The sequence below is a fragment of the Sylvia atricapilla genome, chromosome 7 (genome assembly GCF_009819655.1).
Source record: "Sylvia atricapilla isolate bSylAtr1 chromosome 7, bSylAtr1.pri, whole genome shotgun sequence".
NCBI classification, from domain to species: domain Eukaryota; kingdom Metazoa; phylum Chordata; class Aves; order Passeriformes; family Sylviidae; genus Sylvia; species Sylvia atricapilla.
The window spans coordinates 21,414,358-21,438,242 of record NC_089146.1 but is presented as its reverse complement, the minus strand read 5'-3'; the positions used below and the strand labels follow the sequence as shown (position 1 = coordinate 21,438,242).

At 35.0% G+C, this 23,885-nt stretch overlaps 1 protein-coding gene across 1 annotated transcript in view; it reads right to left on the bottom strand.

The window, feature by feature from the left end:
* Nucleotides 1-23,885, bottom strand: part of KCNH7 (potassium voltage-gated channel subfamily H member 7) — a 211,209-nt gene that overhangs the window by 19,177 nt on the left and 168,147 nt on the right. Inside the window, 5 exon segments of the mRNA XM_066322881.1 lie at nucleotides 3,627-3,726; nucleotides 6,230-6,435; nucleotides 9,820-10,072; nucleotides 19,957-20,156; nucleotides 20,652-21,051. Of these exon segments, the coding sequence (XP_066178978.1) occupies nucleotides 3,627-3,726; nucleotides 6,230-6,435; nucleotides 9,820-10,072; nucleotides 19,957-20,156; nucleotides 20,652-21,051 (1,159 nt within the window).

Sequence of the window (23,885 nt, the reverse complement as noted above, 5' to 3'; positions counted from 1 at the left end):
CATTTTCTTAGTAGTGCTCCACTTCATAGTTTCAGACAGAAGAGTCAGTTCCTGAAATGTTTCCTTGTCTTCTAGATCTAAATCAAGAGGCATGCCTCTAGATACTTGGTGTAATAAAGCTGTGTTAATATGGCTTGGCTTCATAGGCTGAAAGACAGCTACAAACAATTAGGTAGTTACATAAATCAAGATTCAGTTGGAAGTTTATTAGAACTCTGGCTTTTGTGCTTTGAGAACTAATCAGCAGACACTTTTTGAAAAGTCTGATCAGGAAACATAACTCTTGAAATTAAAATTAAGCAATATCTGAGTTTACTAGTTAACAATATTTTAAGAATAAAGCACTGCAAAATATTTAATTTATTCCCCTTGATTGTTACAGTCTCTGTTGATGTGGGCAAGTGCAAGCCCCAGGGTAACAAGAGTCTGTGAGAACTGTGCTTAGTGACCACTTAAAATCACATCCATGGAGCTAAAATTTTCTTGTTATAAGTTTCCTGGGCCAGCTGTCACTAGAAAAGTCCCAAGAAGGTTAAGATTTTAGAGCTGACATTAACAAAATATTTAAAAAGTTGCTGGCTAAAGTGATAATACTTGAACTCCAGAACAATCTTTTCAAAGCCCCAAGTTTTCAGGCTTTCAGTTAGTCTCCTTACACCATGCATTTTTCACTCATATATTGGATTTTATGTTGATGTAAACAACTCTAGAAATGTCCTATTCAGCATGGGATAATAGAACTGCACTCAGAACTAGCAGAGCAAAAGAAAGTTCTTGCCTAAATGTATTTCTCTTGAAATTAGCTAACTCACACAGAGCTGCCAGAAGTAAAAGAGAAATAGGCAAGTAAGAATGGTATTCTGCACTGCTAAAAATGACAACTGAGTATAGATGGAGCAGCTCATTGTTGCAAAATTTTCAGCAGGAGACTAACTAGCCAACCCAGCTGAGAGCTTTGTTTAGAACTGCCAGGCAGGAATGCTGCTAATTTTGAGCAGTCTCAGAGAGTTTTTTGGCTGTCAAGCAGCTATGGCAACTGGCTAAGTCTGCACCTGCACCTGTGCAAGAAGTACAATCCATTATTCAGAAAGACATACAGTGAATTTCTTTAGGGTGGGAGCAAGTATAATCTCCTAGGTAGTGTGTGCATTAATTTTTGCAGGGGATGTCTTCTGATACTGCAACCAATTCTAGAGGGCAGAGAACAAGCTGGTCCCTCAAATAGTCTTGTAGCCTCTAAAATCATGCTATGACAGAGCCTTTCTTAGCCTTACTAGTTAAGATCAGTTTTATGTTGACACAGGATAGAAATGGTGGAATTATGTATATGTGGAGTGAGAAGGTCTTGTGTGGAATTGGAGAATCAGGGGTACTAACTGCAGATGCATAAAAGAGAGCTGTGTTGATTTTGTTTAACCCCTGATAAAACTCGTGCAGGAAGTTACCATGGCAACAAGGTCCAAATCAGGCTAGCATGAACTGAAGGCTGAGATAACGCAATCCCATTTTTAGCACTCCAAAACAGAAAAAACAGGATGATCACAGTAAAGATGCAAAAAATAAAATTTCAAGCTGCATAATATGCTAGTAGGTCAACAGCTGAAGGTAAAGAATGCCAGCAAGAAGAGCATTTACTAAGCATGCCTCTAATAATTACAAAATAAAATATCAAAATATAACAGTGAGAATTCTGGGAATCTCTATCCTGCTCAAACTGTAGTTCTGAAATCAAAATATGATTTTCATACAACATGTATTTTTTATCTTTTGGCACACTGTGGCCAGAAATGCATTTTGTTTAGAAACTCTGTCTTGTCTCCTCCAGTTCTGACGAACTCCGCAGGATCATGCCCCTATATTTATCATTATAAGACTGACTGCGCTGGATCAAAATAAGATGCCACTTCCTCCTACATATAACGGGTTGAAATCAAGAGAACATTACTCTACAAGCCAACAGTATCTCTAGTAGTCCACAACCTCACAGAGGATGTGGGAAGGGCCACAGAAAAGTAAACCTGAAGATCTATGACTATGAGGTGCCTGGTCATGGGAAAATGTAGGGAATCTGAAAAGAAACCAGAGAGGAGCAGCAAGCCACTGGGCTAGAAGTGTACTCAGTACTTGGCAAAGCAATCCTACTTGCTTTATCTTCTCCTCAGATGGACTTCCAATGTACCTCCCTTCTGCCTAACCCAGATATTACCAGGTCCTGTACAATCATTGCCAGGACTAAGGAGTTTGTCAGTCTTGCCTCTTCTTTTCCAATGGTGCAAGTATTTTTTTTTTCAGAGACAAAACTGTAGGAAATGATGTTCTTTCAAAAGTAATGCGAATAAATGTTTCAAAGAGGATGTTCAGTGTAACTGACTGGGCAAGAACTATAAAAGCCTAGGGGTCTTGGAACCTCACTGACACCTGAGTAGCCTATTTGTAATTCTACAGCAGGCACAACATAAAAGATCACTTCCATCTTGTCTAGGTAGCAGCATATGTTTTCTCATAAGAAATGTGAAGGTTAGTCAGGCAAAGTACCTCTGTCAACAGATTCTTTGTGAAGAGCAGATTGAATATTTCATGGGGACATTTTCCTGACAGATTTGTTGTCAGTCTTGGCTTCCTGCCCTAAAGATGCTTCTTTGATCGAACGGGAATGTCATTGTTCTGAATAGCCAGACTCTAATCCAGAGTCTCTTCATTGAGCATTATACCTGCTATGGATATTTAAACTGTTCCCATTTATTATCAGGTATTCTGCTACTCTATAAATCAGTATTATGCTGCATTTAGAACTGAGGTTTAACTGTGGAGTGTGAAGGAGAGGCATAACAGAAACAGTAATTTGTCAGACAAACCATTCAACCATAAAAGTGTAATAGTATTCAAGGAATTGTGTTTTTCCTACATAAACATGAAAATCCTATGAGGATAGCTCAGTTTAGCTGTCTTCATGACTGTTGCTGTCTGACCAGAGCTACTGTCTACAGTTCCTGGTATTTAGCAGTACTGAGTACTGGTGAAAAGTTTAATGTTTCAGTGAATTTTCCTTCATATGTTTATTCTCAAATGCCATTAATGTGAACATAAGCACAAAAAGTAAACAAAAGTTTAACTCACCAGAACAACTTTTACACATTACCATGTGGATCAAAATCAGACTGTGGTGAATTTACAGTGTCCTAAAATATTTTAAGTTTTGAAGTTTTAAAATATTTCCATTCCAGGGTGAAACACTGCCTAGCATCAAGTTCAACAAAACACTTTGCTAAGGAGATAAAAGGACTCACAGACTAGGTTGTCCACACAGTTTAAAACATGGTGTCTCAGAAAATAGATATTAAGAGATTATATATATATATGCATGTCTCAAAGGTAATAAGGTAGCATGATGTTGGAACAGCTCTTCACAGATGGATGTGAAGTCATGGAAGGGTGAAACATATATTTTCTAGTTATATATAAGCATATAGAGGTTAATGCGCAGAGTAGTTTTGCTGCCCAGCTGGATTCTCAAGGGCTGCTCCAGTAACAGCCAACATGGGACCCTAATGTATCCAGCATTACCAAGTGAAATACCAATGAATAATGAGGCAGTGCTGTCTAATGTAAGAAATGAAGTTAATTACCTTTCTCTATTTCACTTTGGAAGGACAATTTCCGTCGTCGTAGTTTGCAGTTATCTCCATCCATATCATTGGTAGTTTGTGATCTTATTACAAGGTCAGACTTGATTAATGAAATATGAAACAAAAAGACAGATTAGTCCCATCTAAAGAGGGCAGATTTGCAATAGGTGATTGACTCTTAATCATGTTCAAGCTTTAAAAAAGGCAATATTAAAGTCAGTTTGCATCAGCCTCTCCATCACCAGCTAATGAATGGAATTGCCCAAGGCTAACATTAAAAAAGTTCATGCAAATTGAGCAAAACCAACACTGTCATCACCTAATGGTGAAATAAAATTATCCTGATAATAAGTTTACATGGAAATACATGTGTTCATGTGCTATCAGCTTCTCTGAACTTGCACAGATCTGGTTTATGTAACCTTAGAGAAATTAATGAAAAAAATTCAATAACCTCTAACAGAGAATGTAAACTATTTCAAGAAGTAAAGTGGTAATTGATTGCAATTATATTTATATTTAACTGATGATAATGATTATAAAGGTTAGAGTTTGCAATGATTATAAAGGTTATATTTTACAATAAATATAAGCCTGACAAGCATTAGGCACTTTACCTCTCATTATTTTATCTTTCTAGACCCTCCCTTCCTCTTTATCAAATTTAGATCATTCAGATACTTATTTCTGTACCAGAACACAGTGCTGTTTTTTTCTATCCCTCTTAAGAATATTTTTTCCAGTCAGTAAAAGATGCATTTAACTCTTATTTTCCTACTTCAAGAAATTTAAACATTAGCAAAGATAACACCAGTTTTACTCTTTGTGTACATACCCATGGCACTGGCTTCAGCCTACTTCCCTTCCCTGTGCTAGTGAGATTTCCCATATCACTCAAGTAAGCAGATTTGCATGTGGGAGAAGGGCAGAGGGGAGCTGGGAAGTGTTTACATCTTTCTCTATTCCCTTCATTGTAAACCTGGCAAGTAATGTGCTTCAGTGGCGGCCCACCGGTAGAAAAACTGCAGGATGAAAAAGGTACTTTTATACAAAAAGAGGGCAGGAGCAGAGCTTGAGGCAGAAGCACCTATTATGCTGATAACAAATTTAGATCTTAGTGATGTTTTGAAAATGTGAATGTGCTCAATGCTCTTTTGAGGGATGATTTTCTGGATTGCAAGGGACAGTGGAAAGTAAATGGAATTTCTAGAGACAAACTATGATTTTGCAAGCTCAGAAGCAGGCTGAGCCTCTCCTGCCTTCCTTGTCTCTGATCTAAAGAAAAAATAATGATAAAACATTGATGACAATGTAATTGCAAGAAATATTTGCTCAGACTTAAATCATTAATGTGAAATTATACTCAAGAAATTTTTCAAATATATGGACATTCAGTTTTAACTTAAATTTATCACTAGACTATACATTCATTGTGTTTTGTTTTACATGTAATTAATAATTATGACCTTTTCAATACATACAAATCCACGACTGAAAAAAAAGAATAATTGGTATTTTATTTCCAGAATGGTATTTTATTAAAAAAAGGTTGTAAGAGAAAAAGTGACATTTCTTGTCAGAAGTTGTATTTGTTATAATTTTTTTTAAAAGCAAAGGTCCACACGTGATTAGCAAAAATGTCCCTATGATTTACAGCCCTAAACTTCGTGTTCTTTTTCTCCTTTTGCTTAGAAGGTCTTTGAGGCCAAATTATATATGCCAGCTCCTTCTCACTGAACCTCTGTCCTTCTTTAAGGAAGTCACAAACCAGCATTATCTCAGAAATAATGAAATGTAAAGCAGTCATTCTGTGGGCAGTGATCCCTGCCTAGTGGCCAGGGCTGCACCTGCAATGTCCTGGGGAAGACTTTAGCCTCAGCAGCACAAGCTGGGCAAGAGAATTTCCCCAACCCCCCTTTTTGGCCAAATGTCCACTTTCTTTCCCAAGTCAGATTAACCCTGTCAGTCTGAAATAAGAAACACTGGTAATATCTTGACTTTCCTGAAGATGTAATTTGTTCAAAAGGGGACACTTAGGACAGTCACTGTGGGAAAAAGAGACCAAGAAATGCCTGAAAATCTGAAGGCTGAGTGGAAGTTGAAAAGTCCCTCTTAAGTTTTTAGTCCCCTAGGAGTTAGAGTGCATGCCAAGATAAGGGAATTAAAAATTCATATTTGAAAGGCAATTAAATATTTTCTATTGCTAGACACAGAATGAATCTGGATAATCTGATTTATTCTTATTTTATGGATGTACAATTACATTTAGTGTCAAAAGTTCTCCTTGTGATGACCTAGGATATAGTCATCTAAAAACCCCATATTTTCCATGGCTTTAACAAAACCCCCCTGGGTGAAACCTTAATACTATTTAAATATAGAACTAAATCCTGTTAGATTAACATCATCTGAATAATTTCATTGACTTCTGCTGAGTTTATCTGACTTCAATAAAAGCAATCAGGTGAGTATATTTTTAAATATAGGATTTTAGCTTTTCATTTTGTTAACCTTTGTTTTTCAAATGTTATTGTCAAATTTTCTTACTGTGGGACAGATTTGGCTCATTATTGAGAAAGAAAAAAATCACTTATTATATGTACCTTTGCAGTTTCATCTCTCAGGTTAAAAGTTAGTTCCAGATTGGTGAGGAAGAGATCAGAAAATTCAGGGTACATATCCAAAACTTCTAGTAGATCTTCTCTCTGGATTTTATGTAAGTCACAGTAAGTTAAAGCTCTCACATCTGCATTTGACTTTCCTGGTTTTGCATAAAGATGTACCATCTCTCCAAAAATATCATTTTTCCCTGCAAAAAGAAAATTAAACAGAGATTATTATTTTAAACATGAGTAAGCCATTAAATTGAAGGATGTGTTTCTTTGTCATAGTGGCATATAATACTTGGTTTCACATAAAATGATACAGTCAGATTACCATTGCACATATATAAAGAAAAAGCAGTATTATTAAGTATTAAAGGTGGAATTATTAGGATCAATAAAAATACAAAGGCATATAACTGGACTAAGTGAAAGTTTCATGACAATTTTTCTTCAGTTTCATAAAAAAAATATTACTTGAGCAGGTTCCTTTGTCCTTTCTTCTAAAATCATTATTTGGTGATTTCAATCATATTGTTATGATGGCAAAGATGCCGATTCTATTGTTCAGTCTAGTACAGCCTGCAATATCATTTTGTTAAGAATTACATGAAGAAATTGACCATACTTGAAATATATTTTAGTAGAAAATTACTTAGTTTTTATTTATATATTTTTAAGGGAATGCAAAACTTCTAAGAGGCAGGAGTTCTTTTGAACAAGCCCTTTAAACACGTATGCCTCTGTTCGGACACCACTGCAATTCTTCCAATCAATGTTGACACATTTGCAATAGCTGTTTTTTTAAGATTGCCATCTCTATTTAATTGCTCATTTTTGCCAAACTGTGCCTAAACTTCGTCAACGCAAAGCAGCTGCAGCCATAAACCAGTGAAAATACGCGCTACACTAAGAGTTTCAGGGTTACCTGCAAAATGGGGTTGGGGAGGAACTAAGAAAACACGTGTGGAAAAGAATAGCAATCATAGCAAGGGAGAAACAGAGACTGGTAAAAAAGAACACAGTGGTGATTTTTGTCTCTGTTAAACATTTGTGCCGTTTACATTAGGTTACTAAAAATAGTTCCAGCTTTTCTATTTTCTAAAAAGGAAGTTGAAAATTGAGCTAAGAAGTGCAAAAGGTAATTTAAGGGCTGATTTACAGTGAAGATCTTGAACATGGGAAGATTAAGAGATAACATATTGCATATATTCTTTAGAGAGGAAAATATCACTTGTCATTCAATGCCTCTAGAATATGAGAAGAAAAGCATAGGAAGAATCAATAGAAAGAAATTGAAGCAAGATAATTTTATACTGGAAATAAAGCATACATTTTTAACAATAAATGTGCTTAACTATGGAAATAAACTGCCAACAAAAGTGATCCTTTTTTCATCACTTTATATCTTTTGAGCAAAACCTATAGTTTTTATTTAATAAAACAGTTCCTTAGATATAACAGGTACTCAAAGATGTGCAATGTAACAGGAATCAGAGACAAAACAAGGGTTTGCCAACATAGTCCTTCTACCCCAAAATACTTATGAATTCAGAGGTCCCTATTAGAGGCATATAAAACCTTCTCTGCAATGAGAGTATTGACACGGTTATTTAATAGTGTTTTTATATCCTCTCTCAAAGCTGAAAGAGATAGTAGATTTCAGACATTGTGTTTTCTAGATATTTGATGCAGAATTACTCTTGTCAGATCAGTATTAAAGAAACTTAACACAGCCTCATCAGACACTGCTGATGATTTGAGGAAAACTGGGGAGAAACGAAGCATTTCTCAGGACTCTTTGATTTTTTTGATGATGCTGAAATACTTGTTAAAGGTGAAAATTTCATCCATGCTACCTCTGTTGGACTACTCTGTTGTCCAGAGCACAAAGCACTGAGTGTTTTTTATGTCTATTTCTGTGTGTAGGTTTTTCAGAAAGAGGAATTAACTGAAAATATATGGATAGTAATTGATAAATTTTGTTAGGTTTCTGAGTGATTTCAATGCGTAGTTATTTTCCTTTATATCATCTATCCTTTTTCTGTAGATTCTTCAAAATACCACAGACTCACTAACTGGAGCCAGCTATAGGCAGATTTCTACCTCATGGATCATGCAACAGATGTGGGCTCAGTTTCTTTTGGATGCAGCTGTGCACACCTGTCTGACCTACCATTCCCTGGGAGAGTGAGGCTCCAAACTGCAGCCCCTGGTGTGGACAGGTATAGGTGGGAAGAGATCTACTGGCATGGCCCTGCAAATACCTGGGTTTCTGCTACAGTGTGAGAGTACAGGATCTGATGTGTATAACATGAAAAAGTTGTCCAGTCTGCATCTTTGTCCCAGGAAGAAATTGATGAATCCATAAAATTGTCAGTTTGTCTTGATTGCAAATGCAATAGAAATATTACAGAAATGTACATGTTTTTGATGTGAGAGATGAATTCCTTGATGAACCAGACTGCTCATAATCAGGGCAAGTCTCTTACACAGTTAAGGCAAAACCCCATGGTGTTACACTTGCATGCTCCCTACTTTGATAAACCTGGCTCAGCTGATGAGCTGCAACAGCATGAGATGATAAATTATCTTGATACCACTATCTAAACCTAGGGAAGGATTGCTTTAGGCACACCTTTGTTCTGCTCACATATCTACCCTGCAAAGTATAAACAGAATAATCAGTCAAAAGTGGGTTAATAGCAACATACTGCCCCCAGTCCACATCTTGCTTCAGGTGCTTTCCTTACTAAAGTTCCTACAGTGGCCAATTAACAGAAAGACAATATATGAATGATATTACAGCTGGTGTATGCTTCTGTACAGCAAAACCCTTACTCATCTACTCAATTATTCTTTGCATTCTTATAATTGAATATAAAATTGGACGAAAAAAAATCTTTACTCATATTATGTAAGGGTTTAGTTATTTTACTTTTCATATTGCTATAGCTAATGGATTCTTACTGGCTTCACATAAGAGCTATCACCAGCTGTAAGTGAGCTCCCAGCTGGAGTCAGCATTGTCCTGAGCCAGCTTTGTTAGGAAAACAACCAAGCAACTAATCATACTATATATACAAGAATGTGTTAATAACAAATATTAACTTCTTCTAGATCAAATTAATCTGTTATTCTCTTATTTTCCTTTTTGCCTAGTGGGCAGAAACAGACATTTCTGAAAATATCTAGAAGACATTTTGAATGCCCAGAATAGATTGATCCAGTTAGCAAACAGAGGATTTTACATATCTCAGTAGCTTCATCACTGTTCAGAAACAGGGTGGGCTTGACTTTTGATCTTGCAGCATAATCACAACTGGAAAAATTGGATATCTGCTTGCCTCAGCTTGCAGTTCAACTTTTACCTAGGGATTAATGTGACTCAAGATAAATCTTTAGAAATCCAAAGACGTGGGCTCTTTGTGCACATGAATTATTGCAGCAATGTAGACTTTTCTTCTTAAATTATTTCTTTGCTTAATTTTAAAAAATAGTAAATATTTACAAATTTCTTGTCCCAGGAACAATAAGTATTTCTTTTGAAAATCTAACTCTTTTAATATGACTTGTAGTAATGCACTTACCAAGAATGGCTACAACAATGTCACTCTTAAGGATTTCAATGGAGCCTCTTGAAACAAAATAAAGAGCAGTGAGAACGTCTCCACAGTGCACTAAAGTGTCTCCAGGAGGTGCATGTGTTGTCTTAAATTTCATAGCCAAAGCTCGAAGACAGCCTTTACTGGCCCCCCGGAAAGCTTTGCAATTCTGAAGCAAATTTTGGTTGAGGTGCAGACAAATGTCAGCCTGTAAGCATTCTGGAAATCCCTTCAGGACCTGGAAAGACAAACATAAAGATTTCATGCAAATGCTATGAAAGTTCTTTATTTAATTTTTGTTTTCTTCCTGGACAAAAAGAAAGAAGTGACCTACAAATAGACATGGCTTTAAGAGCTGTAGGAGTATTAAAATTCAGCAAATGCATAGTGTAATCTATACTGCAAAGCTTTTACAATGGGAGTATTCATATAAATACTAATCCATGAAATGATTGCAAAATATGCTATTAAGATTTCTTTCATTGCAAGAAATGGTATCAGGGTACATGAATGCTTATATTGCTGTAAAATAACAAGACAGTGATAGGGGAAGTCTTCACTGAATTTCTCTAATGTGGACTCATATATCTATTCCCTTTTTATCAATTGTCAATACTACATTTATTATAAGAGACGTTTTTGCTGAATTAACCATGATACTTGTAAAATGAGAGCTATCTGAAAAAGATCAGATATTTTCCAGAGTGTAGGACTTCAATTTTTATCAAAAAAAAGCAACATGACCTATTGAAACAACATTACCCAGATTTACATAGACACATGATTAATTCAGCAAACTACAGGGCTACTTGCTGTGGTCCTTGCTGTGCTCATCTTTTACTCAGAACAATAGGAATTTGCCTGAAGTAGAATCATGGGATTCCTCTTCGGTACCATGGCAACATGTTAATTTTGTTTAGAAGGAAAGAAGGGACTTACAAGGTGGTCATTATGTGTGAGCTTTTCTAAGTTCTCTAGGATAATACAACTCTGATTCTTTTAGAATCTATAAACATTTCTGCCACTGACTTCATGGGAGTACTGTGAGTGACTCTGCATGCTGACACATCATGACACACCACTTTTCCTTGTTAAATCCTGTTATATGCTGTCAGTGATGTGATTGGGTCATATGCTTTCCCTAGGGACAGCTACAACTGTTGCATATTACTAGAGGCGAAATATGAACTGATGCTGCAAGTCTTATGACTATGTGAACAGGATGTGTCTCTTTGTTATTAGAGCAGTCTATTATTTCATCCTTGTTTATCTTCTGCAATGTTTTTTTATAAATACGTAAACATTTCTGCATAGAAAAGATATATCCAAAATGCATTCACTTGTTGCTATTATAATTTCTACAGCAGCTCAAAAATTCCTGTGCAGTCACTCTCATTGCAGAAATATATTCATAACTCATATCCCTTGCTAGTGAAGATGAACACATTTCTGATATGAGACTTCTGTCCACACAAGCCAAGTTATGTTTTAAAAATGAGATATTAGAACCTTTAACAGAATTGAAGTTTCTATGATTGCTAATGGAAATCAATGCTGTGAAATAACAATGTTTTAACACACATAGAGAACAATTTTTTGAGTCTAACAGCATTACCACATGATATTTATACTTCCACAGAAAAAGCCAGCATTCAACAACACTAAACAAAAGAAAATATGATAAATGAAAAGCTTGTGGTGTCACTGTTTTCAGTATCTATCACACCACTAGAAATAGCTTAGTATCTAATTATGCTTCTAAATATGATTTAATTATATTGATATAAAAAGGCTGTAGGTTGTAGGAAGTTATTTACTGAATGACACTGATAAACTGAGAAAAAATAGGTTCATCAAACGAAATAAGAGGAGAAAAACTGTGTTTATTTTGACATTGTTCTCTAGTCATGTGAGAATAAAAGACCTATTTTGAATTAATTTGCTATGTATCTATCTGAATACAATTTAGAAGACGTCTACTTTTTTTTAGAATGTGCAATAGGAAACGTATTTTGAACTCAGAAGTACTTAAAAGAAAAGTGTATGAATTGTTAAGAAGCCAGGAACACCTAGAATACACTTAGAATAAATTGTTTTAACTTTCCACATCTGCCGTTTATCTGATTTTCAAGGAATTGTATTTTACCATTAAGCAAAACCCATGCAGACCATGTGTGTTGGTTTATATTTCTGAAGATACTTTGAATATTCTCTTATAGAAACAATTATTTTTATAATTAATTTATAATGATGATGAAACTGTTCTAAAATCATTGCATATCAGTTAATAGTTATTTAAATGCCAATAACATATGAAAGATACCAGCCTCTTTTCAAGCATCTGTGACTAAAAAGTCCCTGCTCCATGGAGCTTACACTCTAAAGTAGTTCTATACATTAGAGAGGAAATATACCTACTTTTAATATCACTGTTTTAAAATACCCAAAAGGAATACTAAATAACATTGGTTTCCAATGGAGATTACTCCAACAATACGAGTTCATAAATTCAAGAAAGAAGCTAATTTGAAGATAAATTTCTTAAAACATCAGCAAAACCTAAATTATGAAAAAGAGCTTACCATGTTGCACATATTGTGTGTAGTGAGGTGTTTAATCTAAGTCCTGTAGCTGACACAATACAGAATTTGATGTTTCTAGACTAAGTTTTCTGCTGTGCAGTACAGACAAAATTTTGCCAACCCAAACTGTCAATTATTTGTTACATTCATTCTCATATTCTGATTTTCATTACTGAAATTGTATTGAAAATTATATTATAATGTGAAAATCAACATCAACATCAAATTTGTACACACACAAATTTACTATAGTAAATAATAAAAAATCATCCATGCAGTCTTCAAAATAAAAAAAGGCTATAATTATAAAACTATATTTGTTTTATAAAACTAATTATAAAATGACAATTATAAAAGTATAATTGCTCTTTAATAACATTATTATTAATGAAAAATCCAAAAATAATAAACTATTTAAATACAGATTTGAGTTTCGATTGTTCCATTCTTTCCTAACATACTTCTACTGTTACGCACAATATCTCCTCATTTGTGATTCCACGGGGCCCTGGTGAGAAAAATCTTGGATTCTCATGGTTAGAATCAGAACTCATGCATAATTCCAGAAATATATACAGATATTTTTAAAAAGACATGCAACAAGATGTAAAATCAGCTTTAGCCCTCCCCCCTTGAAAAAGAAAAAGTAAAGGAAAATCAGTTAAGATGGTGTGATCATGGGCTCCAGTTGTCTGTTACTGATAGTTATCCAGTCCAAGTTCAGTTATCTCTTCCTCTTTGGAATAAAACTTACTGCACATAAGATAAGATTGGTTTATCTATGTGGCATGCTTACGGAGGAGGATAATGTCATCCAGAGAGATGTAAAACATTTTACATGGAAAAGTGATTGAGGTTTTGTGAGGATAGTAGGGACATGATTCACACTGCCTTGAAGAATGTGATCTTTTTATGAGGAGAGACAATCCAGCTTCATTAATTTCTTTTTTCAAGATGACAGCAAGGTATCACTCACATATTTATCAGGCACATTTCTGACAACAGACTTTGACACATCTTTATGCCCTAATCTCAGGTAACAAGCAAATGTTTGGGGCAAAGATAACCTTGGGTTTTTGGATAAATTATAAAATTCATTACAATCTTTAGATTTTTCTATCCTCAGTTCTGGAACAGGTATTGATATATGTCTCACATAAAATATTTAGAAAGTATCTAACCTGAAGCAAACCAGGATATAAACTACAATAATTTTCATTAAACATGGAAATACCACATTCCATACCAACAAAACCAGAGAATAATTGAGGTTGGAAATAATCTTCTTGTTGGAAAGATCATCTGGTCCATCCTCCCTGCTCAAGGAGGACTACCTAGGGCTGGTAGCCAGGGTGATGTCCAGATGGCTTTCAAACATCTCCAAGGGCAGAGATGCCACAATCTTTCTGGGCAACTTCTACCAGTGCTCAGTTATCCTCACAGTAAAAATGTATTTCCTGGTGTCTGGCCGAGGCCTCCAGTTCCAGTGTGTGTGCGCATTACCTCTGGTCCTGTCACTGGGCACCACTGAAAATTTGTTACACCTTCTTTACACCCTCCCTTCAGGTATTTGTTCACATTGATGCGATCCTCTGTGAGCCTTCATTTCTCCCATCTGGCTGAACAGTCCTAGCTCTCTCAGCCTTTCCTAGTCTGAGAGATTCTCCAGTGCTTGCAGTCTTACAATCAAAGATACTCCTGTAATTCTGCATATAATTTTCTGTTGCACATTTTCTCTGCTGAAATATAGATGCGATCATGAAATACCAAGCAGCAGTTGAAGAGAGCACAAGAGGGATCTTGTGTGTTGTGCTGTGTTTGGGGTATGTTGAAACTAGTGACTAAGGCTTTCTTGTCCTGGAGCAGACAGAGTTATTTATGAGTGGCAGGTGCCCAGCATATAGAGGGAAAGATAAGGGGTGACTCCCAAGAGTGTCTGAGAATTTAAGATGGCATAAACTGAAAGAGGATTCTGGTCCGTCTCCACTTTATTTGTTTATTCCTGCCTTGTCTTGATCTCTTGTTGTGAAATGGATTGAGAAACTGATCCATAAAAAAAATTAATACAGGAAAATATTTGAGCAGCTGAAGGTACAAAGAGGCAGGAGTAAATTCACTTTCTGTCATGGCCAGACTACTTAATATCTATTTGGTTCTCACCTGCATAAGAGACATCTCAGGCTATATTGACATTGGCATCACTAAATGCTGAATAAAGTTCTCAAAATATATTAATATTAAAATTGGAATTTTATATCAAAAATTAACCTTTTGTTTTAGTTTGTTCAGAAAGAATGAGTGAAATGAATTAACTCATATATTGGGTGAAATAACCTATGTATTTAATTTTCATCTTTTTGCCAGCCACCTAATTTTAAGTCTAACCTGAGACTTTAGCTGCAAAAATTGTGCTGCTTAGATTTTGAGTTAGGATTCCTGTCCTCCAGTAGCAGTTTCCTCTAATGGAGAATAGTGTGGGATTTAGTTCTGTCACAAACATTTGAGTCTTGTAATTTAATAACATCATCTAGGCTAATAATTTCTATAATTCAGCAATTTTATTTCTAGAAAGAATTTAGAATTTACTATTCAATATTCGTGTGATAATTAATTACAGAAATTAAGTATTTTTACAAGTAGAAGGTTGAAAAATTTTCCAAGGCTTTCAGCATTTAGAAAAGAAAGAACAAAGTCACAAGTGGCAACAATTCTGCTCCAGAAGCTCTTGGGCTCCACATAGAAGAAAAAATATACTTGAAGAATCCTCTTCTTTACACAGAATGATTTAAAAAAAAAAATGTTCGGTATGTTTCCATTCAACAGTTGAGAGAGAAGAGAAAGCAGTATGTGATAATGAGCTAATTCACCTTTCAATGAGATTGAAGCCTGACAAGGCTTTTATCAAGATCTTTTGTTTTCAGTCATTGCCACAACATAGATATGTGACATCTTTATGCTGGAATTAGTGAAGCTGCAGTGGACTATTCTTCTATAGTCTCATTACAGTTTCTGAGTACATCTGAAAAGTGATATCTGAGATATAATACATTGATGAACAAGGAAGACAGAAAATTATTTCAGTTTCTTCAACTGTTGACACCCTTACCAAGAAAAAAGTTTTAAGTCTGTAGAAATTGAAGACTGACCAGGTCTGCACATTTCAAAAAATATGATAGTTGAAAAATTAATTGGTCTTGTTTTTGAGATTTTAGACCACAAAATACAATGCACACAGAAATGGATCATTTGAAATAGATAGACATTCTTGAAATTATTTTTTCTCTATGAGGTCTTATTTTCTATAACTCAAGTCAGTTTAGGCAATCACATTTTTTGAAGTTGTCTTTTTAAGAAAATGAAAAAATGGGTTTATGGCTAATCATAAGGTACTTCCTGGCTAGTCTATATGTCATGATTTCTGTCCTGATATAAAGACAAAGAGCAGTACCAAGTTCCAACATGATTACATGTTCCCTCAGTTTAACAATTTACTGCTAGGTTTTGTTCCAAACACATCTAATTTGCATTAGCCTTTTGATGGTACAAAGAATTTCTCCTTGCTATTTTTGAAATTTTAATTTACTTTTCTAATAATCTGCTGCAAATATATTAGTGGCACTGGTTCTATTGATAAAACTAGTTTTATTGTACCAAGGGATCACAGTGGGAAGAAAAGCAAGAATAAAAAATGTAGTGATGTCAACCAGGTATCAGTGGCCAATTTCTTACGAAAGAAGCCTGTTCAAGGCAATGGTGAACCTGCCCTTTATTTGCTGCTATAGAATTGCTGGTTCAAGACAGGTGTGTGCTGTACCGTACTTGCATGATCACAGTGGCCAAGACAGTTATCACAACAGTAAAATTAACCCTCCGCTTGCAGGAGAAATCATACATTCATTTATAAAAATTCTGACTTGCTCTCCCCTTTCATGCTATAGGGCAAAACCCAAAACAAAAAGACGCCTGTCCCACATCCAAAACTGTAATTAATACTTTTCAGCTTGTCCCATTTAGTTACTTCTTTGAACTCTTTCTAAATGTAAAGTAAACCAATAAAGCTATTCAGATGCACAGAAGATCCATGGAAAGAAAGGTTGGGACAGGATTTTAAAAAATACATGCATAACTTAAAAAAAAAATCTCAAACACTAGATAACTAATTTTTTTAGGGTAAGCATCATAAACATGCTATTATCAGTGCTGGACTGATAACATAGGAATGAAAGAGGAAAAAGAAGGCAAAAAGAATTTAGGAAAAACAGAACAGGATAGTTAAAAGTATTACAAGAATTGGAATGTTTGGGACTGGTGACATCTTTCATGAAACAATATGCAATGTAAATGTTTTTCTTTGTAATTTGACTTTGTCAATGTATATCACAGGGACATGATTTAAATTATACTTATTCTATAGACTCAAGATTTTTATCCAGATTAGAATAAATCCCAAATCCTGTTTATCCAGTCCATGCATAATTATGTGGAACTGTTTTTAACCAAAATACATTATGTAATGGAATATAATAAAAAATATGTAGAAATGGAGCAGAAGGGAGCAAATGAACAAGGCTTCAGTGTATTTCACTTGCAGGTCTTTAAAGCTAATTTTAGGTTTAACCATTTCAAATAAGCACTTGATAAAGTATTAACTTCTGCTTTGCAATCTATGGTGTAGAATTTTGTTTAGAAAATCAAGTTCAGACTTAGCGCACTATTACTCCTGAGATTAAAAGGGCTTCTGTTTAATCTATTTTTTCTATGTTTTATTTTCCACTTTACCTGGATTCTTAAATATATTACTGAGGATAATTTTAAGTATCTTTTGAAATACATTCTCTATGTTATTTATATATATATATATATGAGTATGTTGCATGTACATATATATATATATATAATGTAAATTATTATGCATTTCATATTTCAAAGGAGAAAGAGGACTACATTTTTTTTCAGTCATGAAATGAAGAAAAAAGGTTATTGGATGAAAATCTGCTTTCAGAATTCACAAAAAACTCCAAGTAAACATGGGCAAGAGTCAAACACATTTGTCTGAGGACAATATTAGTCCCTTGTTCTGTAAATGCAAATATTTCATGCAAAATTAACTAAAAAAACACATGCAAGTCCAACTCATACGCAGATGGCTAGTAGCCAAGAAAACTTCATTGGTACGTGTGTTAACATGCATATATGGTTTAAATCAAGAGCATTCACACAAAGGAAAATGCAGAATGATCAGCAGCATGACAACTTTGTCAGTGACATTCCTACAGAGCAACTATTTAATGCAAACCAATATGCACATGACCTTTTTTGGGCAGAGAAGCATGACTTGAGTTGTGGGGTAAAACAGTGATTAATAAATGTGGTTAGATAAGCATTTTTTACTGTCTAATTTTTAGTAACCATTTTGCCCCACATCTGATTCTACTTGGATTATTTCCCTTTGCTATCTACCCCTTCATCATGCAAAAAGTTACAATTAAAATTAGAAAGCACTGAACAAGCTCTAAACCCAACAGATAACATGGATATTCTCCACACTTTATGCTGGAATTAAATTTGATATAAATACCTCCTGCTCTTACCAGTGGGTGGTGTTATTCCATGTATTTAGGTGTGAAGCAGACAGGAAAGAGATAAATCTTTCATAAGTACAATGTAAATCACACAATTCTTATATTATCCTTGTACTAAGTGTAATACATTCAAACTCTTAAAGGAAATAAAGTGATTGACATAGAATTTGAGGGATAGAACTGTGAACAGAATAAGGAATAAAATACAACAAAACAAGATACTAAATTGAGGGTTTTTCCACACTTTATTTAAAACAAATCCTCCATATTGCCTCACAATCATATTGCAGAATACGGGCTATTTAATCCATTTAGTTGTTATTTCACATTAGTGACAAATCCAAGACTAATTTCCGTACACCAGTTTCAGAATTACGCAAGTTTTCATGTGACAGCCTCCAGTTATCGTTACTATTTCATGTGAACCAGGTGTTTTTAGTACATCCATTAGTGGTAATGAATTAGTTACGGCATATATGATTTTGTAATATCTTCAGAAATAATTCAGTGAGCTACTTTAGGCTTAGGTTGAACGCACCTGCAGCTTAAGGGCCTGATCCTGCAAAGTGCTGAGTACCTCACAATTCCACTGCCATCAGATGGAATTAGGGCTATTCAGTGCCACACAGGATGAAGCTACTGATGCTGCCTTCCACTGCAGTAATCCCCAGCAGATGTTTATACAATTGTCCTTGTCCTGCCCTGGACATATTATCCCTCTGGAAGGGACACACGGAAGTGGCAGGTGCAGCCAAATATATTAATTTTATATTGCATTTTTAAGACCTGCTTTACTTAATGGTAATCATAAAGTCAAACTTACAGTGATTCACCTTTATAAAAGATTTTAATCAAGAAAATTGTTTCTGTTTACTGCATAAAAATGTAGTACTCTGACAGTCATTCAGAAGTGCATGTATAGATACCACAAGAAAGCTGTATGAATGTATGTCAAAACTTTGGAAGTTAATTTCTAGTTAAATTGTTACAAAAGTGTATAGATTTTCTTGTTCTTTACAGCTTTCTGGAGAGCTCTGCAAAGTTTATAATCTTCAGCTCTGAATAACTCTGGAAAGCATCCCTACAGAGACACAGATTCACAGATCTTTAAAATGTATTGTTCCCTCAGTGTCTTCAAAGTGATGTTGACTTTTCAGAAAAAATGTTTCTATCTCCAGAAAATAAGACAGAGACATAGATGATTATTTTTGCTTTCTAGCAGATTGTTATTCTTTTTTAGCTAGCCATGTATTTATAGGAGGAGAGATTATAGGGGCTTTTTTTATGAAAACCAGAAAATATGAGTGTTATTCCTCGTCAGTTCTCAGAAATGAGTTTCTGTGGACAGCTAAATGGTTAATAGTAGGTTTCAGTGCAGAATTATGTGGTTGCAAATGCAAGTGAATTACTTTTCAGACTATCATGTGATTCTAATATCTCTCTTTGAAAAGAGCAGCTAAACCTGCCTGCTCCTCTCTTCGACCCACTCCCAATATACCTGTTCTAGATTACTTGGAACTATTCTGAAAAAGAATTGATTTCCACAGGTTTTATAGAACAGTAACTCTGTAGATATCAACACAGGTACTCTTGTTTGGAACAGGAAGTGGAAAATTAGGGCAAAGAACAAACAAAATTCTGGAACATCTATATCTGAAATAAGAAGCCTATGATTTTTTTCTCTATTTAAGTTTAGAGAAGTCACCTGCAGTTCTCAAGGTTTCCTATACACAGTGAGAATTCAGATTTCTGATATACCTGGCAATAACCTAGGCAGTGAAATGCTTGTATGCCAAACAAGCAGTGAGTGTCTTGATTGTCAGTAACTGAGATATAGATCCACCTTCTGAGCTCCTACTTTTACAGCTTACAAATACTAAAGACTTACAGTCTCTTTCTAATTTCTTATGCATTTATCTATTCCTCAGCATCTCTGCCTGAAAAACCGAAGAACATACCATGTTCATGTCAATGCCATTGGTGTATGTCCATGCATGCTGGAAGTATTCCTCCAGTCGCTGCCGCAGAGGGTTGGGGATCTGATGAAAGCGTATGAACTCCTTCACTCGCAGCATCTGCATGTGGTACCGTGCAGTTCCCGAGTAGAGTCTTTGGATTATTGCAGACACGTTTCCAAAAATGCTAGCATACATTAATGCTGGATTAAGGAGAAACAAAACTTACTTAAGTCATAGCACTGGGCTTCGCAGATGAGTATGGCTAAGTAAAAGTTAAGAACAAAGAGAAGAGTTAAAAAGGTGTGCATACATTTATAGGTTTAGTTTTAAATAGAAGAATAAAATATAATTTAAAAAATCCAAATATGATGGCCTATAATTTCCTAATTCCACTCCAAACTCAACTTTTTCACTTTATACAGGATTTGCTTATAGACACTGATACACAACACAAATATTCTGACAGTTTGGATAACAGATTTTGAGTAGTCAAGCAACTTGATTACTTCCTGACACTGAATGAGTCACAACATATTTTTGCATACAACATTCCTTTCCCTAGGAATTTGTCCTTCCGGCTGCACGCTTATAATCTTATTAGTTAAGAATGTTAAGCCATTTGCTCAAACACAGGGAGAAAAAAAAAAAAAAAAAAAAAAAAAAAAAGGATGAAAATCCATGATAAAATTACTTACAGCCAATCAACATGACACAGATGGAAAAGATTTTCTCTGAGTTGGTGTTTGGAGACACATTTCCAAATCCTACACTTGTCAGACTGCTGAAGGTAAAATAAAGTGCTGTAACGTATTTGTCCTTGATAGATGGTCCAGAGCTTGCATCACTCTTATTGTAATGCTTTCCTAGTTGTTCTCCCAAAGAATCCAACCAGCCAATCTTGTGAGCCAAGTAAGGTCTTTCTACATTTCCAATGGCATACCAAATGCAAGCAAGCCAGTGTGCAATTAGTGCAAATATGCACATGAGGAGCATCAGAACTGCAGCACCATATTCAGAGTATCTGTCCAATTTTCGTGCTACCCTCACCAAACGCAGCAGTCTAGCTGTCTTCAGAAGGCCTATTAATGTAGTTGTCTGTAAAAATAAGATAGAAAATAATTTTCTCTGTTAGCAAATGTAGTCTCACGAATAAACAACTACAAATTCCATCCTTTTGGGGAATCAACACAAAAAGTTAAGGAACCCATTTCAATGTAATCTTAATTTCATTTTCTTTAAACTATCAATTCCATTACAAATTCAGCAAAGAAAACAAGAAATGTATATTTAAAATCAAAATATATTGAAGCTATCATTATGTGCTAAATACCCTTTCATGTTGAATATCTTACTTGATCTGGACTCTTCAGTTGACCATAATGGGTTTAATGGTCCAATATATTAATGATTTTTTAACATGATAAAATCTGTAAGTTATTGAAACTACTCATAATTATATGACTTTCCACATAGGTAGTAAGTATTCTTGAACAAAGCTGTGTGATTGTATTTGATCCTAACTTAAAATCTCCTTGCAATGCTCTGGCACAAGTATTCTAGAAAAGAGAAGTAATAAGGCAGAAGTGTCCCAAAGAGTATATCTACAAGATTCCTCCTGTTTGTAATGGTAACAACACTCAAACAGGTGAAAGAAGATGAAGCACTGTGAACACAACATCGTGGAAAAGTTTCTCCAGATGGATCTTTTTGCATCTTGCAGGTGTAGTGGCAAGAGTCAGTAATAAAAGTACTACACCATTAGAAAAACAAAATGGAGCAGTTTTAACCAGGAATGTATTTCAAGGTTTTTAGTCCAGACTTGTGCTATTATCCATTTCAGCCTCTTTGAGGCTCTGATCTTTTTGAAGGAATCTAGAGGTTATTGATATGAGTTTTTAATTTTCAATTAGTAAACAAATTTCATACTTGCTAATTCCTTGTAGAAGGAATAGACAGCATTGTAAAGAAGACCAACTGGTTTTAACACTCCCCACCCCGAACCTCAGCTACCTTCTTTTCTTGCATTAAATCTGAACATATATTATTCAGTAAATGCCAAGAGTGCATACTTGTTTAATGGTTTTGTTTTGGTGGGTTTTGTTTGTTTGTTTGTTTGTTTGTTTGTTTTTTTTAATCATACATGTATATTACATGACACTTAACAGGAAAAGTTTTCCAAGCCAAGACAGTAGTATACATATCATTAAAGTTTTCGTGCAACAAGTACTAGACTATGTTTTTATGTTTTATTAAATCCTTGCATTTACCACGTTTCTGAGTAAAACCCCAAAGCTATTGGAACAAAACAAGAGTCTTTCTTTGCTGCTTTTTTCAGTGGACAACTCAATAAATAGTTCATATTTTCTGAGTAAATGAGCAAGAGGAAAACGTATGGTAACTCTCCTTAGTTCAGTTTAACACCTCAAATAATAAATTCAGGGTGAATTTCTCATTACCACATAAATAAGGCTAATGACCTGAGTAGTCTGAAAGATCACACCCTTCAAAATGCTATGCCTAAGCTGAGATTCAGAAGCATGTGAATATTGTGATTAGGTTATTTTTTTGTGTAAGGTAGATCAGGCTAGTATATTTATGGTCCCTTAACAAAAGCCAGGTTTTTTACCGGGGTGCTTAAACATTCTGTTACAGATGTAGTCATATCTCTACGTCATGCAAGAGACTGCATAGTCTTACAGTGCCCCTTAAATAGATCAGATGGTCAATTGTGAATCTACAGTATCTCAAAACTGTTCTACCCCATTCTTAAGATAAAACTTTATTCATCCTCAGTGTCAATCCTATACTTAGGTACATCAGTTTGAGCTCTGGAGTATGCAGAAGATATATAACACAAGAAAACTTCATCTCTGCAAGGGTAAAATCAGCATAAATGAGAATAAATATGCTTAAATATCTCTATCTCTCCACTTTAATACAGTGGAGAGGCTTTAACACTAAAATATAACCAGCAGTAGAGATGAAAAGTCCATGAGTTTTGGTGTGCCTTACATGCTGCCCTCTTCTCAGCAGTAGATGTAGCCTTCACATAGTAACAGTACACCTCCCATGTGTCTCTTGGCCAGGGACAGAAGTTCTTGGTTTCAGAACCACCTCCTGTGTAATGTAATTTTGTTGGTGTGATGCAATACTTTGATCAGCACAACACCGAAGGAGGCAGGGTCCTACTCTATCAGTTACCTTATCCCATCTGGTGCCAACAATAAGTGTCTGCAAATAGCAATCTGATAGATGCTGCTCTCTTCTCTGGATGCTTGCTTCTCTGTTTTCATCATACCTATCTGCTGGACTACAAGTTCAAGAGTAGTTGAATAATCACATCAGAATCTTTTAAGTTATCTTCTTTTCTCTCCATCTACTCATCACTTTTATCTTCCCAAATATCAGGGAAGCCACCTAACTCTCACAACACATGCACAAAAAAGAGAGTTATTTACTACCAGCCATCACCATTTGATCTCATTAAGCAGAAAAAAATAATTTAAAATTATATTATTTCCCTATTTTAGAAATGGGAAAGTTAACGGTCTGACTCTTGCTTTCTTATGGTTGAAAAAATACATCTCAAATAGAAGCATTTGGATAGTGCTGTATGTGGTATTTGGATTATTATCTCCTGCCCTTTCAACACTCCATTTGATATCAAAGTGCTTTAAAGCTGCATGAGCACACATGGAGCTCTCTTTAGAGCTTATGTTGTTTAATAAAAGCCTATTCAATACAATTTTTCATTGGGGATCTTCTTTGAGGAATCTCTAGATAACAAAAAAAGAGCCATTTCATAAAAAAGATAACCCTTATGACTGAAAAAATTCTATTAAATGGAAAAATGCTCCATTCTGTCATTTTTACATTTGCCTCTTCTTGCTAAACTATGAAAAAGGGATCATTGGTGAAATATTATACTT